Below are 13,280 nucleotides of genomic sequence, written 5' to 3' on the forward strand. Positions count from 1 at the left end.
TAATTATGTAAAAGGGGTTGAAGTGGAAGGAGCCCAACAGTTTTCGACTGTGCTCGGTTTGCTTTTATATTATTTGTATTAATTTCAATCATAGACTTGTTGGAAGCTGAAGAAAACGCTGAGTGTTAATAAAACGCCTTTTTTGGAGTTAAATCGGCGACTTCTCTCATCGGTTTGTTTTGTTTTCGTTAACTGAGTACACGTCGTAACATCTTAATGCCCACTATCAGCCGGTAGCGGCTAAGTTTAGGATTAGTCACTACAGTCCCAACAGTTTTTACATGTTTTGAATGCTTCCTTTATTAAAGGGAAGTAGCCATCCCAACCGGAGGGAAAAGGTCAGCTGTGATTGACCACGTTGTTTGGAAAGCTGAGTTTGATTTCACTCTCTATTCCCAGATTATCAATGATTACTGGCAGACCTGCTGAGTCCAGGAATCTCTTGATTGATTGATTGATTGATTGATTGATTTACTGATTGACTGATTTGGGCTCATTTCTACTGCTGCTAAGGGTTTATTTTTATTTTTGTTCTTTCTAACATTCTTTTCTTTCATGAAGAGCAGACTCAGCTGCATACAGACAGGAACCAGACGGTTTTATTTAAAGATGCAGACTTTTCTCTAAACCAGTAATCAACAAAGTCAACAAAACACTAAATTATTCCTACAGATGCAATAAAACATACTGATCAATCATTAATATGCATTCATATTCATCGATCACATAGAAGTACAGTCCAGAATCAGTCACTACAAGAAAATCTGGTAGTATAAAACTGAGCCGTTATGTAATGAATGTATGTGAAAATCAAACATGTTTTTGCATCAGTACTCTAGGCAGTGATGATGCTGATTATAACATGTAAATGTAGAGTGGTTTAATGGTCTACTACAGGGATTTTTCACAGATGCAGATCTGATTACTGCGACACTCATCATCGTTCCATTCCACAACATCTCCTTTCCTCCGTACTTCTCCACAGTCCTCCGCTAACCTCCAGTCGTCAGGTTGCCCAGGCTCCCAGAATCTAAGGGGTGAGATATCAGAGAAATCAGCTGTTAATCATTTCTACGTTGGACCTGTTCCTCTCTTAGGGCGCTTTCATATTAGGCCCGGTTGTTTCAGGGGCGCAATTCCTCCCCCTCCCCCTCCCCCTTCCCCCGCTGGCTTGCTTTCACACTAGCATCATCGAACCGTGCCCGGGCACACTTGCGTATTTACTCGGTCTGAAACAGCAGGAGTATGGAACGAGATTTGTGTCAAAAAGATTCAAACAAACTCTTTCAGTATCAAACAAAAATTATCATTTGAGAACAAAAAAATGTGATCCAAGCAAAAAAATCTTCACATCAAGAAAACAAATTTGAAATAGCAACCAGATTATTAGTCTTTGAATTTTGAGCATCTATCTTTTGTTTACAGTTCCTGTTTTTCTCTCTCAGTGATCAGACTTTTGCTCTCGCTCCTCAGTTTTGCGTTTGCGCTTCCTGATCCTTTGTTTGCGTTTCTTGAGTTTTTGCTCTCAGTTCTGACACAAATGTCACGTGTGGGCAGGCTTTTCTGGGGTGTATCCCTATTGGCCAGCAAGTTTTTGAGTGACGGCTCAGTCACTCCAGATGGTCTGGAAGTTGTTGTTCAGCTCACGTCTGGGAAATTTAAGGAAACCAGCAGACTATCGTTTTTGCATCAGTGTGACTGAATCATTGGTGCTTTATTAAATCTAACTATTGATTAAACAGGTTTGTTTGTCAGTGCAGGAGTAGATGTATTGTTTCGTACACATACGTGATTTACGATTTTTCCAGCCACTTCAGGTGTCGTCTTCGCTTTGTACGTAAACTACGCCTACATCATCAGCTTGTCCATTAGCTCGGCAGTAATATAGATAACTATCACTCAGGAGACCGGGGTTTGCATCCCCGCTGTTTCGTATAATTAGTTCAGTTTAGGATGTGTTTCACAATCCTAATTTTTGAATTTTAGTTTTAGTTAAGTATATAAACCTTGGTCCTGACCCCCATGTTGAGAACCACTGCAGTAGAGCAGCTCTGGGATGTGCTGGAACAGGAGATTCTCATCCTGGATGTACAGTCTGGGAGTTAAACTCACGTAGTTGTGACGATGGTCCCATCCACCCACTTCCAGGTCCCCTCTCTCGCATCGTCAGTCAGACCGATCCAGGCGTTCACGCCCCCCTCCAGAAACCCTTTCACATACGTCTGTTGATATGATAAGAACAATAACACTGAAACGTACATCATTATTTGGTTCAAATCACAGTTTTCTTCTGTAAATCTTAAATTTCACACATTACATAAATATTTCTATACTGATTGTGTAAAGGATGGGTATGAGAGAATGTTCTGCTCTTATGAGGATAAACCCTCGTGGTTCACATTCTCTCTGAGTGTTAAAGGTCGCTGCTGTAAGTTTCCAATCACTGACGTCTTTATAGCTACTGACTGAAGCTAGTGTGTTTTTGCTGAGGCATCAGAAAATGATCAGCTTAAAAGTCAAGCATTAACTTGAACTTTTGGTGATACTGAACAAAACAGCAGCTGCATCTTCTGATCCATGAACTGAGGTTTACGGGGAACTCTGCACATCGCGGTCACGTGTGTTTGAATGGAACTAAAGACTTAAACAAGGCAGAGAGGAAGTCCAAGACCAGGAGCGTTCTGGGCGCCCATGACCATCAAAAACTTCAGAAAACATTTAACAAACTGAGCAAATGGGTGGAAATGGTCGACCATTCAGGATTAGAATGAGAGCAGAAATGGAGCTGGGCCGTTAAGTACCTCCCCAGCAGTCCAAATTTAGTTAACTGAAATTTTAATCTGCAAGCGTGAATGTTTGGGAGTTGAGAGGTGATCAGAGGGCTTAGAGCTGTCTCACACCTGCTGTTGAAGTCTGAATGAGGTTATCAGAGTAATTGTGCAGCTGTTGCATGCAGATGCAACAGTCCTGCACATTAGCTCATGCAGACTTTAATACTGTTGACTATTTCAGCACCTTTGTGTTGCACAAGCTTGTTTGCATTTTGCTCTTGACGTGCTGTCATGGTTATGTTGTTTCTTGTGCAGCTTTATCGATGATTCTACAGTGAAACAGCTTTAGCAGATTGTTGATCCGTTCGTGAGATTGTCGTGTCGTGCACCCCTAACCTCAGCTAGAACATAAAACACAGGAGTTCTCTTCTAATGAATACAGACGTGTCACCTCTGGCTTTCTCACCATTTTCTTGCTGTTGTTTAAGATCGCCAGTCGGCCGCCTTTGGAGCTGCAGAAGTCTCTGCTTGCATGCCAGCTTCTCCGTGTTGTTGAGACGTAGAAACAGCTCTCATCAGACTTGCTCCAGCCTGCTGGACAGGACCTGTCTGTAAACGGAGACGACAGAGAGACACCAGTGATCAGAAAGGCTCTAAACACCTCCATACTAATGAGATAAACTTTAGTGATAAAGACCTTACCCATCAGGTTGACCCTCTGCTGTAACTGATCTCTAATGTTAGTCAGATTGTTGTAGCTGGACTGTAGCTGATCTTTCTCCCTCTGCAGAGTGTTGTATCGGCTCTGCAGGTTGTCTTTGCTTCTCTGCAGCTGGTCCTTCTCACCCTTCAGTGCAGAATTACTCCTCTGTAACTCATCTTTGTCTGCTCTCATTGCATTTAACTGTATCTGCAACTCATTCTTTTGTCCTTGCAGGTTGTTGAGATTCCTCTGCATGCCACTGAAGTTCGTTTGCAGCTGATGCTTCTCCTGTGCTATAGTGTTGTAGCTTTGCTGCAGCTGGTCTCTCTCTTTAGTCAGGTTATCTCTCACTTTGTCTACCCTCTTCTCTAACTGGTCTTTAACTGTTGTTAAACTGGTGTAATTGGACTGTAGCTGATCTTTCTCCTTCTGCAGAGTGTTACAATGCAGTTGCAGAGCATCTTTGTCCCTGGACAGTGACTGGTATTTGCTCTGAAGTTGAGTTTTACTCTGATACAGGTCAGTGTAGCGTGTTTGCAGCTGGTTCTTGTCGCTGTGCAGAGAGGAATAGTTCCTCTGTGTCTCATCATGCTCTCTTTGCAGTGTTTCAGAACTCTTCTGCAGGCCTCTGTAGTTTTTCTGCAGCTCATCTCTCTCCTGTTTGAGGGTGTGGTAGCTTTTCTGCAGCAGGTCTTTCTCTTCTGTCAGGTTTTTCAGTGACACCTCTAGGTGTGCTCTCTCTGCAGCTCCAGCCTGGATCAGCTCTGCTGACGAGGGATGGACGACCATGTGATCTGTGGAAGAAAAAAATGTAATTTCTTTTACTTGACTGTTCTCTGGGTTTCCTCTGCATGATTTGCTCCTTTACCAGCTGGTACAGTCACGGACGAAAGTATTAGCACCCCTGGAATTTTTCCAGAAAATTCACCATTTCTCCCAGAAATTGTTGCAATTACAAATGTTTTTGGTATACACACATTTATTTCCTTTATGTGCATTAGAACAACAAAAAATCCAAAGAAAAAAGACAAAATTGACATAATTTTACACAAAACACAGGATAGTTGGAATGGTGGATAAACATCCTCAGTCAGCTTCCACACAAATTCAGGCTGTCCTGCAGACTCAGGGTGCAAAAGTGTCAGCTGGGACCATACGTGGTCATCTGAATGAGATGAAGCGCTATGGCAGGAGACCCAGGAGAACCCCACTGCTGACAAAGAGAAATCAAAAAGCCAGACTGGAGTTCGCAAAAATGTACCTGAGTAAGCCTCAATCCTTCTGGGAGAACATTTAGTGGACAGATGAGACTAAGGTAGAGCTTTTTGGAAAAGCACGTCATTCTACTGTTTACAGAAAACAGAATGAAGCCTACAAAGAAAAGAACACAGTACCTACAGTCAAACATGGTGGAGCTTCAAGGATGTTTTGGGGTTATTTTGCTGCCTCTGGCACTGGGTGCCTTGGCTGTGTGCAAGGAATCATGAAATCTGGAGACTATCAACAAATTTTGGGCCGCAATGTAGGGCCTAGTGTCAGAAAGCTGGGTCTGGGTCAGAGGTCATGGGTGTTCCAGCAGGACAATGACCCCCAAACATACCTCAAAAAGCACCAAGAAATGGTTGGAGACAAAGCTGGAGAGTTCTGAAGTGGCCAGCAATGAGTCCAGATCTAAATCCCATTGAACACCTATGAAGAGATCTCAAAACTGCTGTTGGTAGAAGACACCCTTCAAATCTGAGAGACCTGGAGCAGTTTGCAAAAGAAGAGTGGTCCAAAATTCCAGCTGAGAGGTGTAAGAAGCTTGTTGATGGTTATAGGAAGAGATTGGTTTCAGTTATTTTTATTGTGGGATTTTCTTCAGACTTTGGACTTAAGGATGACCTGATTACAAAGTCAAGGTGAAAGACCACCTTAGCTGTGTGAAAACACATACTTTCAATTAGGAGTGTAAGGATCCAACAGTGTATATCGGTACATCGATTGGTTGAAAAATGATCCAATCAGATTGATAGAAAGTCGCCTGAAGCTGCTCTTTTATTTTGAAATGACCCGAGCACACCTGTTGATAGTTTCCATCCAGCAGTGTCCTCTACTAGTGATAGCAGCAGAGGCTGAGGTAATGAGGAAATCCACTCCTCTCGGCTTTGTGGACATGAGGACAAAACACTTGATGTTCTAGTTTTTATCGTAAACATGGTCTTAACCTGGATTATTTTACCCTGGCGGGAGTTGTTAGATATAAAGAACAACAAAGAAGTAGCTTACAGTACAGAGACTGTCCAATGATTCCAGCCAGCAGGAGAGCACACATCACTCCCAGGAACACAGAGGCACATCTGGAGGAGGGCTTTCTTCTGTGAAGATCTGCTGTAGGAAACATAAACTTTAATTCAGCACTAAAACGTGATTTCATACGCCAAAAAAAGAAAAAATATAAGACTCTAACAAACTGAAACAGGAACTAATGCCGGCCTTACACCAGAAGACTTTACTAAAACTCTAAAAGACTCTAAACAGCCTGACACCTGAGAGTCCCTCACATCTAAAGACTATCTGTCAGCAAGCTGTTGAGTTTTTAGTCTCAGACTAAGGTTTTTCAAGGGCTGTTGGTCACTAACTACAAGATTAGAATACCATTCCTTTTGAGATAATTTCCCATCATGCCTCTGGTGGAAAAAAAACTTCTGAGAAGAGAACAAGATGTAGAAGGAGATGGAGATCACATTTAAGTTAATCTCTCTTATAATCTGATCTCCAAGGATTTTACTCCAACTTTGGAATTTTGCCTACGACTTTGAAATTGGAGGAAAAGTGATTAGATGTAAGGCCGCTTCATGAAAAAGACATCCAGAGAACCTTCCAGAAGATTTGAGGAGGGTGCCCTGCCATGAAACAAGTAGTCAACACAATACATAACATAGGACGGATAAAACAACAGAATAGCCCGTTAACCACTCATTAGCCCTTTCCTCAGTATAATAGCATAAAGCATTCTGAGCTGCAGAGGGAGATGTTTCAAAAATTAATCTGTGGTCATTTTTCTAATATGAGCTTTATCGGCACTGAACATGAATCATGGATTTGTTGGATGGGGGGCAAAGAGGAGAACTTATAGGGGAAACAATTATATAATTGAAAGAGGTGAAAATTGGCCAGAAAATGAGTTAAAAGTGACCAAAAAAGGCAGAAAAAGGGTAAAAAGTGGTTACAGAGGTGAAACTGGGTGAAAGTAGCAAAAATGAGCTTAAAAGCAAGAACTGTCAAAGATGGATGGAAATAAGGTGAAAAGCGGTCAAAAAGTGGCAATGATGGGTCAGGAAAGGGAAACATGGGTTAAAAAATGACGGGAAATTAGGGTCCATTCTCTGGGTTTATCAGGGGACATTCTCTGAGTTTATCAGGGGCCATTCTCTGGGTTTATCAGGGTCCATTCTCTGGGTTTATCAGGGGACATTCTCTGGGTTTATCAGGGTCCATTCTCTGGGTTTATCAGGGTCCATTCTCTGGGTTTATCAGGGGCCATTCTCTGGGTTTATCAGGTTCCATTCTCTGGGTTTATCAGGGGACATTCTCTGGGTTCATCAGGGGACATTCTCTGGGTTTATCAGGGGCCATTCTCTGGGTTTATCAGGGTCCATTCTCTGGGTTTATCAGGGGACATTCTCTGGGTTTATCAGGGTCCATTCTCTGGGTTTATCAGGGTCCATTCTCTGGGTTTATCAGGGGACATTCTCTGGGTTTATCAGGGGACATTCTCTGGGTTTATCAGGGGCCATTCTCTGGGTTTATCAGGGTCCATTCTCTGAGTTCATCAGGGGACATTCTCTGAGTTTATCAGGGGACATTCTCTGGGTTTATCAGGGGACATTCTCTGGGTTTATCAGGGGACATTCTCTGGGTTTATCAGGGGACATTCTCTGGGTTTATCAGGGGACATTCTCTGGGTTTATCAGGGTCCATTCTCTGAGTTTATCAGGGGCCATTCTCTGGGTTTATCAGGGGACATTCTCTGGGTTTATCAGGGGCCATTCTCTGGGTTTATCAGGGGACATTCTCTGGGTTTATCAGGGGCCATTCTCTGAGTTTATCAGGGGCCATTCTCTGAGTTTATCAGGGGCCATTCTCTGGGTTTATCAGGTTCCATTCTCTGGGTTTATCAGGTTCCATTCTCTGGGTTTATCAGGGTCCATTCTCTGGGTTTATCAGGGTCCATTCTCTGGGTTTATCAGGGTCCATTCTCTGGGTTTTTCAGGGGCCATTCTCTGGGTTTATCAGGTTCCATTCTCTGGGTTTATCAGGGGACATTCTCTGGGTTTATCAGGGTCCATTCTCTGGGTTTATCAGGGGACATTCTCTGGGTTTATCAGGGGACATTCTCTGGGTTTATCAGGGGCCATTCTCTGAGTTCATCAGGGGACATTCTCTGGGTTTATCAGGGGACATTCTCTGGGTTTATCAGGGTCCATTCTCTGAGTTCATCAGGGGACATTCTCTGAGTTTATCAGGGTCCATTCTCTGAGTTCATCAGGGGACATTCTCTGAGTTTATCAGGGTCCATTCTCTGAGTTCATCAGGGGACATTCTCTGGGTTTATCAGGGGACATTCTCTGGGTTTATCAGGGGACATTCTCTGAGTTCATCAGGGGACATTCTCTGAGTTTATCAGGGTCCATTCTCTGATTTCATCAGGGGACATTCTCTGGGTTTATCAGGGTCCATTCTCTGAGTTCATCAGGGGACATTCTCTGGGTTTATCAGGGGACATTCTCTGGGTTTATCAGGGTCCATTCTCTGAGTTTATCAGGGGACATTCTCTGGGTTTATCAGGGGCCATTCTCTGGGTTTATCAGGGTCCATTCTCTGAGTTCATCAGGGGACATTCTCTGGGTTTATCAGGGTCCATTCTCTGGGTTTATCAGGGGACATTCTCTGGGTTTATCAGGGTCCATTCTCTGGGTTTATCAGGGGACATTCTCTGGGTTTATCAGGTTCCATTCTCTGGGTTTATCAGGGGACATTCTCTGGGTTTATCAGGGTCCATTCTCTGGGTTTATCAGGGGACATTCTCTGGGTTTATCAGGGGACATTCTCTGGGTTTATCAGGGTCCATTCTCTGAGTTCATCAGGGGACATTCTCTGGGTTTATCAGGGGACATTCTCTGGGTTTATCAGGGTCCATTCTCTGAGTTCATCAGGGGACATTCTCTGAGTTTATCAGGGTCCATTCTCTGAGTTCATCAGGGGACATTCTCTGGGTTTATCAGGGGACATTCTCTGGGTTTATCAGGGGACATTCTCTGGGTTTATCAGGGGACATTCTCTGGGTTTATCAGGGTCCATTCTCTGAGTTCATCAGGGGACATTCTCTGAGTTTATCAGGGTCCATTCTCTGAGTTCATCAGGGGACATTCTCTGGGTTTATCAGGGGACATTCTCTGAGTTCATCAGGGGACATTCTCTGGGTTTATCAGGTTCCATTCTCTGGGTTTATCAGGGTCCATTCTCTGGGTTTATCAGGGTCCATTCTCTGAGTTCATCAGGGGACATTCTCTGGGTTTATCAGGGTCCATTCTCTGGGTTTATCAGGGTCCATTCTCTGGGTTTATCAGGGTCCATTCTCTGAGTTCATCAGGGGACATTCTCTGGGTTTATCAGGGGACATTCTCTGGGTTTATCAGGGTCCATTCTCTGAGTTCATCAGGGGACATTCTCTGGGTTTATCAGGGGACATTCTCTGGGTTTATCAGGGGACATTCTCTGGGTTTATCAGGGTCCATTCTCTGAGTTCATCAGGGGACATTCTCTGAGTTTATCAGGGGACATTCTCTGAGTTCATCAGGGGACATTCTCTGGGTTTATCAGGTTCCATTCTCTGGGTTTATCAGGGTCCATTCTCTGGGTTTATCAGGGTCCATTCTCTGAGTTCATCAGGGGACATTCTCTGGGTTTATCAGGGTCCATTCTCTGGGTTTATCAGGGTCCATTCTCTGGGTTTATCAGGGTCCATTCTCTGAGTTCATCAGGGGACATTCTCTGGGTTTATCAGGGTCCATTCTCTGAGTTCATCAGGGGACATTCTCTGGGTTTATCAGGGGACATTCTCTGGGTTTATCAGGGGACATTCTCTGGGTTTATCAGGGTCCATTCTCTGAGTTCATCAGGGGACATTCTCTGAGTTTATCAGGGTCCATTCTCTGAGTTCATCAGGGGACATTCTCTGGGTTTATCAGGGGACATTCTCTGAGTTCATCAGGGGACATTCTCTGGGTTTATCAGGTTCCATTCTCTGGGTTTATCAGGGTCCATTCTCTGGGTTTATCAGGGGACATTCTCTGGGTTTATCAGGGTCCATTCTCTGGGTTTATCAGGGTCCATTCTCTGGGTTTATCAGGGTCCATTCTCTGGGTTTATCAGGGTCCATTCTCTGAGTTCATCAGGGGACATTCTCTGGGTTTATCAGGGTCCATTCTCTGGGTTTATCAGGGGACATTCTCTGGGTTTATCAGGGTCCATTCTCTGGGTTTATCAGGGGACATTCTCTGGGTTTATCAGGTTCCATTCTCTGGGTTTATCAGGGGACATTCTCTGGGTTTATCAGGGTCCATTCTCTGGGTTTATCAGGGGACATTCTCTGGGTTTATCAGGGGACATTCTCTGGGTTTATCAGGGTCCATTCTCTGAGTTCATCAGGGGACATTCTCTGGGTTTATCAGGGGACATTCTCTGGGTTTATCAGGGTCCATTCTCTGAGTTCATCAGGGGACATTCTCTGAGTTTATCAGGGTCCATTCTCTGAGTTCATCAGGGGACATTCTCTGGGTTTATCAGGTTCCATTCTCTGGGTTTATCAGGGTCCATTCTCTGGGTTTATCAGGGTCCATTCTCTGAGTTCATCAGGGGACATTCTCTGGGTTTATCAGGGTCCATTCTCTGGGTTTATCAGGGTCCATTCTCTGGGTTTATCAGGGTCCATTCTCTGAGTTCATCAGGGGACATTCTCTGGGTTTATCAGGGTCCATTCTCTGAGTTCATCAGGGGACATTCTCTGGGTTTATCAGGGGACATTCTCTGGGTTTATCAGGGTCCATTCTCTGAGTTCATCAGGGGACATTCTCTGGGTTTATCAGGGGACATTCTCTGGGTTTATCAGGGGACATTCTCTGGGTTTATCAGGGTCCATTCTCTGAGTTCATCAGGGGACATTCTCTGAGTTTATCAGGGTCCATTCTCTGAGTTCATCAGGGGACATTCTCTGGGTTTATCAGGGTCCATTCTCTGAGTTCATCAGGGGACATTCTCTGGGTTTATCAGGGTCCATTCTCTGAGTTCATCAGGGGACATTCTCTGGGTTTATCAGGGGACATTCTCTGGGTTTATCAGGGGCCATTCTCTGGGTTTATCAGGGTCCATTCTCTGGGTTTATCAGGGGCCATTCTCTGAGTTCATCAGGGGACATTCTCTGGGTTTATCAGGTTCCATTTTCTGGGTTTATCAGGGGACATTCTCTGGGTTTATCAGGGTCCATTCTCTGAGTTTATCAGGGGCCATTCTCTGGGTTTATCAGGGGCCATTCTCTGGGTTTATCAGGGGCCATTCTCTGGGTTTATCAGGGTCCATTCTCTGGGTTTATCAGGGGCCATTCTCTGGGTTTATCAGGGTCCATTCTCTGAGTTCATCAGGGGACATTCTCTGGGTTTATCAGGGGACATTCTCTGGGTTTATCAGGGGACATTCTCTGGGTTTATCAGGGTCCATTCTCTGAGTTCATCAGGGGACATTCTCTGGGTTTATCAGGTTCCATTCTCTGAGTTCATCAGGGGACATTCTCTGGGTTTATCAGGGGACATTCTCTGGGTTTATCAGGGGACATTCTCTGGGTTTATCAGGGTCCATTCTCTGAGTTCATCAGGGGACATTCTCTGGGTTTATCAGGGGACATTCTCTGGGTTTATCAGGTTCCATTCTCTGGGTTTATCAGGGTCTATACTCTGGGTTTATCAGGGTCCATTCTCTGGGTTTATCAGGGGCCATTCTCTGGGTTTATCTGGGTCTATTCTTTGGGTTTATCAGGGGCCATTCTCTAGGCTTTTCTGGGGCCCATACATTTCTGTTGGTTGCCTGAGTGTAAATGATTAAGGGAGGATTTTTTCCAGCAGGTAAAAAGGGAATAACAATGGATATAAAAAAGCATGAAAAGCATTTCTGACTTAGCTGGAGACACAGCAGGCTAATGGTTGGAAATGTTTTCTTGAGAAAGAAGAAATGAGAGAAACGAGTCAGTAACTGTATGTTCTGAAAAACTGCTGAGTGTTCAAAAATTGCTGAGATTTTCAGATTTGCTTTCAAAGAGGAAGATAGGGTTCAAAACATGAAACTACACAAGAGATGTTCACCTCAGCAACGATGAGGATCTCTGTTTCTAGGTTAGACCGTTGAATGTCATCAGCGTAAAAGTGCAGTGAAATAACACTGATTTATAAAAGCGTATGAGGAGAGAATAAAAGAAATCCCAAGACAGAACCCTGGGGTAGACCACAAAACAGAGCGGCACACTCTGACACAGCAAAGCTCCTAAGGACAACTCTAGAACCAGTCAAGAGTACAACCTGGACAAATACTAATAATTATTATCATTATTGTTGTTGTTATTGTTATTATTGTTATTATTATCATTATTGTTTCTATTCATTCAGTGTATTTTCAGGCTCATACGTTACCTTTTGTAATGAGGCCCTTCGCTGTGAGGTCCTCTGTCAAATGGACGCTGTCATCAATCTCCATCAGATCCATTCTGCTCGATGTCCCCTGTTTTCTAGATGAAAATGATATTTTTAAGTTTCTTATTTAAAAACATCTGTATTTTGATGTTTGAGCCAACTTTTGTTTCTTTTGCATACCTCAGTTTAAATTTAAAAACCATGGAGACAAGTTAGATCTAACATTCATTAAAAAATCCTGCTAAATTAACCATTAAGACGCAAAAATAAGACCCGATTTAAAGCAATAACGGTGATGTGGGCAGTGCAATAAAGAAGCTTTCTCAAGGTCATCCTAGCATGAAAGAAACCAGGGTATCATTAAAAACCACACATCGTACTGTTAGTAGAACTAGACAGAAAATAAACCAAAGTTTGGTGAAATATTCTGCAGTCTAAGAGGGGAAATGTGCACTTACCTCAGCAGATTAAAGAAGTACCACTCTGGCTGTGTTCACAGAGAGATGCTGCGATGATTTATACAGTCTGCACAGATATTTATCATCCAGATAAGCTCCTCTCCCCCATGTCATCAGACATTCATCTTTACTCTGGTTGGTCCAAATACGAGTCCTTACACATGAACTTTATTCACATTCTTCATATTTTATTTCCAGGTTATTCTTTAAAAAGATCTGGGAATTCACCAGTTGACATGGAGAAGTTTCTGAGTGTAACCACAATCATCCACAGTTTCTGTTCCTTTTTCACTCCAGTCACCTTCAGACTGGGGTTAAAAGAATCAGTGAGAGTTACAGGGAACAGTAGATGGTTTTAACCATGCTTCTAACAATTTCTAAGCCATTAGGCACATCTTAAACTATCCACACATCATCTGCATTGCTGTTCCCATTCAGGGTCACGGGGGGCCGGAGCCAGTCCTGGCTGTGACTGGGCGAGGGTCCGACCAGTCAGGGGTCTGACATAAAGACAAAACAAGCTGCCACACTCACACCTACGGGCAATTTAGAGACACCAGGTAACCTGACAAGCATGTCTTTGGTGGAGGGAGGAAGCCAGAGCACCTGAAGAGAAAATGCAAACTCC

The 13,280-nt window shown here is 43.7% G+C and overlaps 1 protein-coding gene across 2 annotated transcripts; it reads right to left on the minus strand.

Moving 5' to 3' along the window:
- Positions 1–577: 577 nt before the first annotated feature.
- LOC121513998 (CD209 antigen-like) lies at positions 578–12,817 on the minus strand. Of its 2 annotated transcripts, none has more exons than XM_041794051.1 (7): positions 12,653–12,817; positions 12,195–12,289; positions 5,743–5,841; positions 3,474–4,268; positions 3,238–3,380; positions 2,113–2,222; positions 578–1,030 (listed from the first exon to the last, which is right to left on the minus strand). In XM_041794051.1, exons 2-7 carry the CDS (start codon positions 12,265–12,267, stop codon positions 892–894), a joined length of 1,359 nt encoding a protein of 452 aa, XP_041649985.1. In that variant the 5' UTR covers positions 12,268–12,289; positions 12,653–12,817; the 3' UTR covers positions 578–891. The 2 variants fall into 2 exon arrangements, with proteins under 2 accessions (XP_041649985.1, XP_041649984.1); XM_041794050.1 differs by having other exon boundaries at positions 5,743–5,844.
- Between the last annotated feature and the right edge of the window lie 463 nt (positions 12,818–13,280).

This window comes from Cheilinus undulatus, linkage group 8, assembly GCF_018320785.1.
Source record: "Cheilinus undulatus linkage group 8, ASM1832078v1, whole genome shotgun sequence".
Taxonomy (NCBI): domain Eukaryota; kingdom Metazoa; phylum Chordata; class Actinopteri; order Labriformes; family Labridae; genus Cheilinus; species Cheilinus undulatus.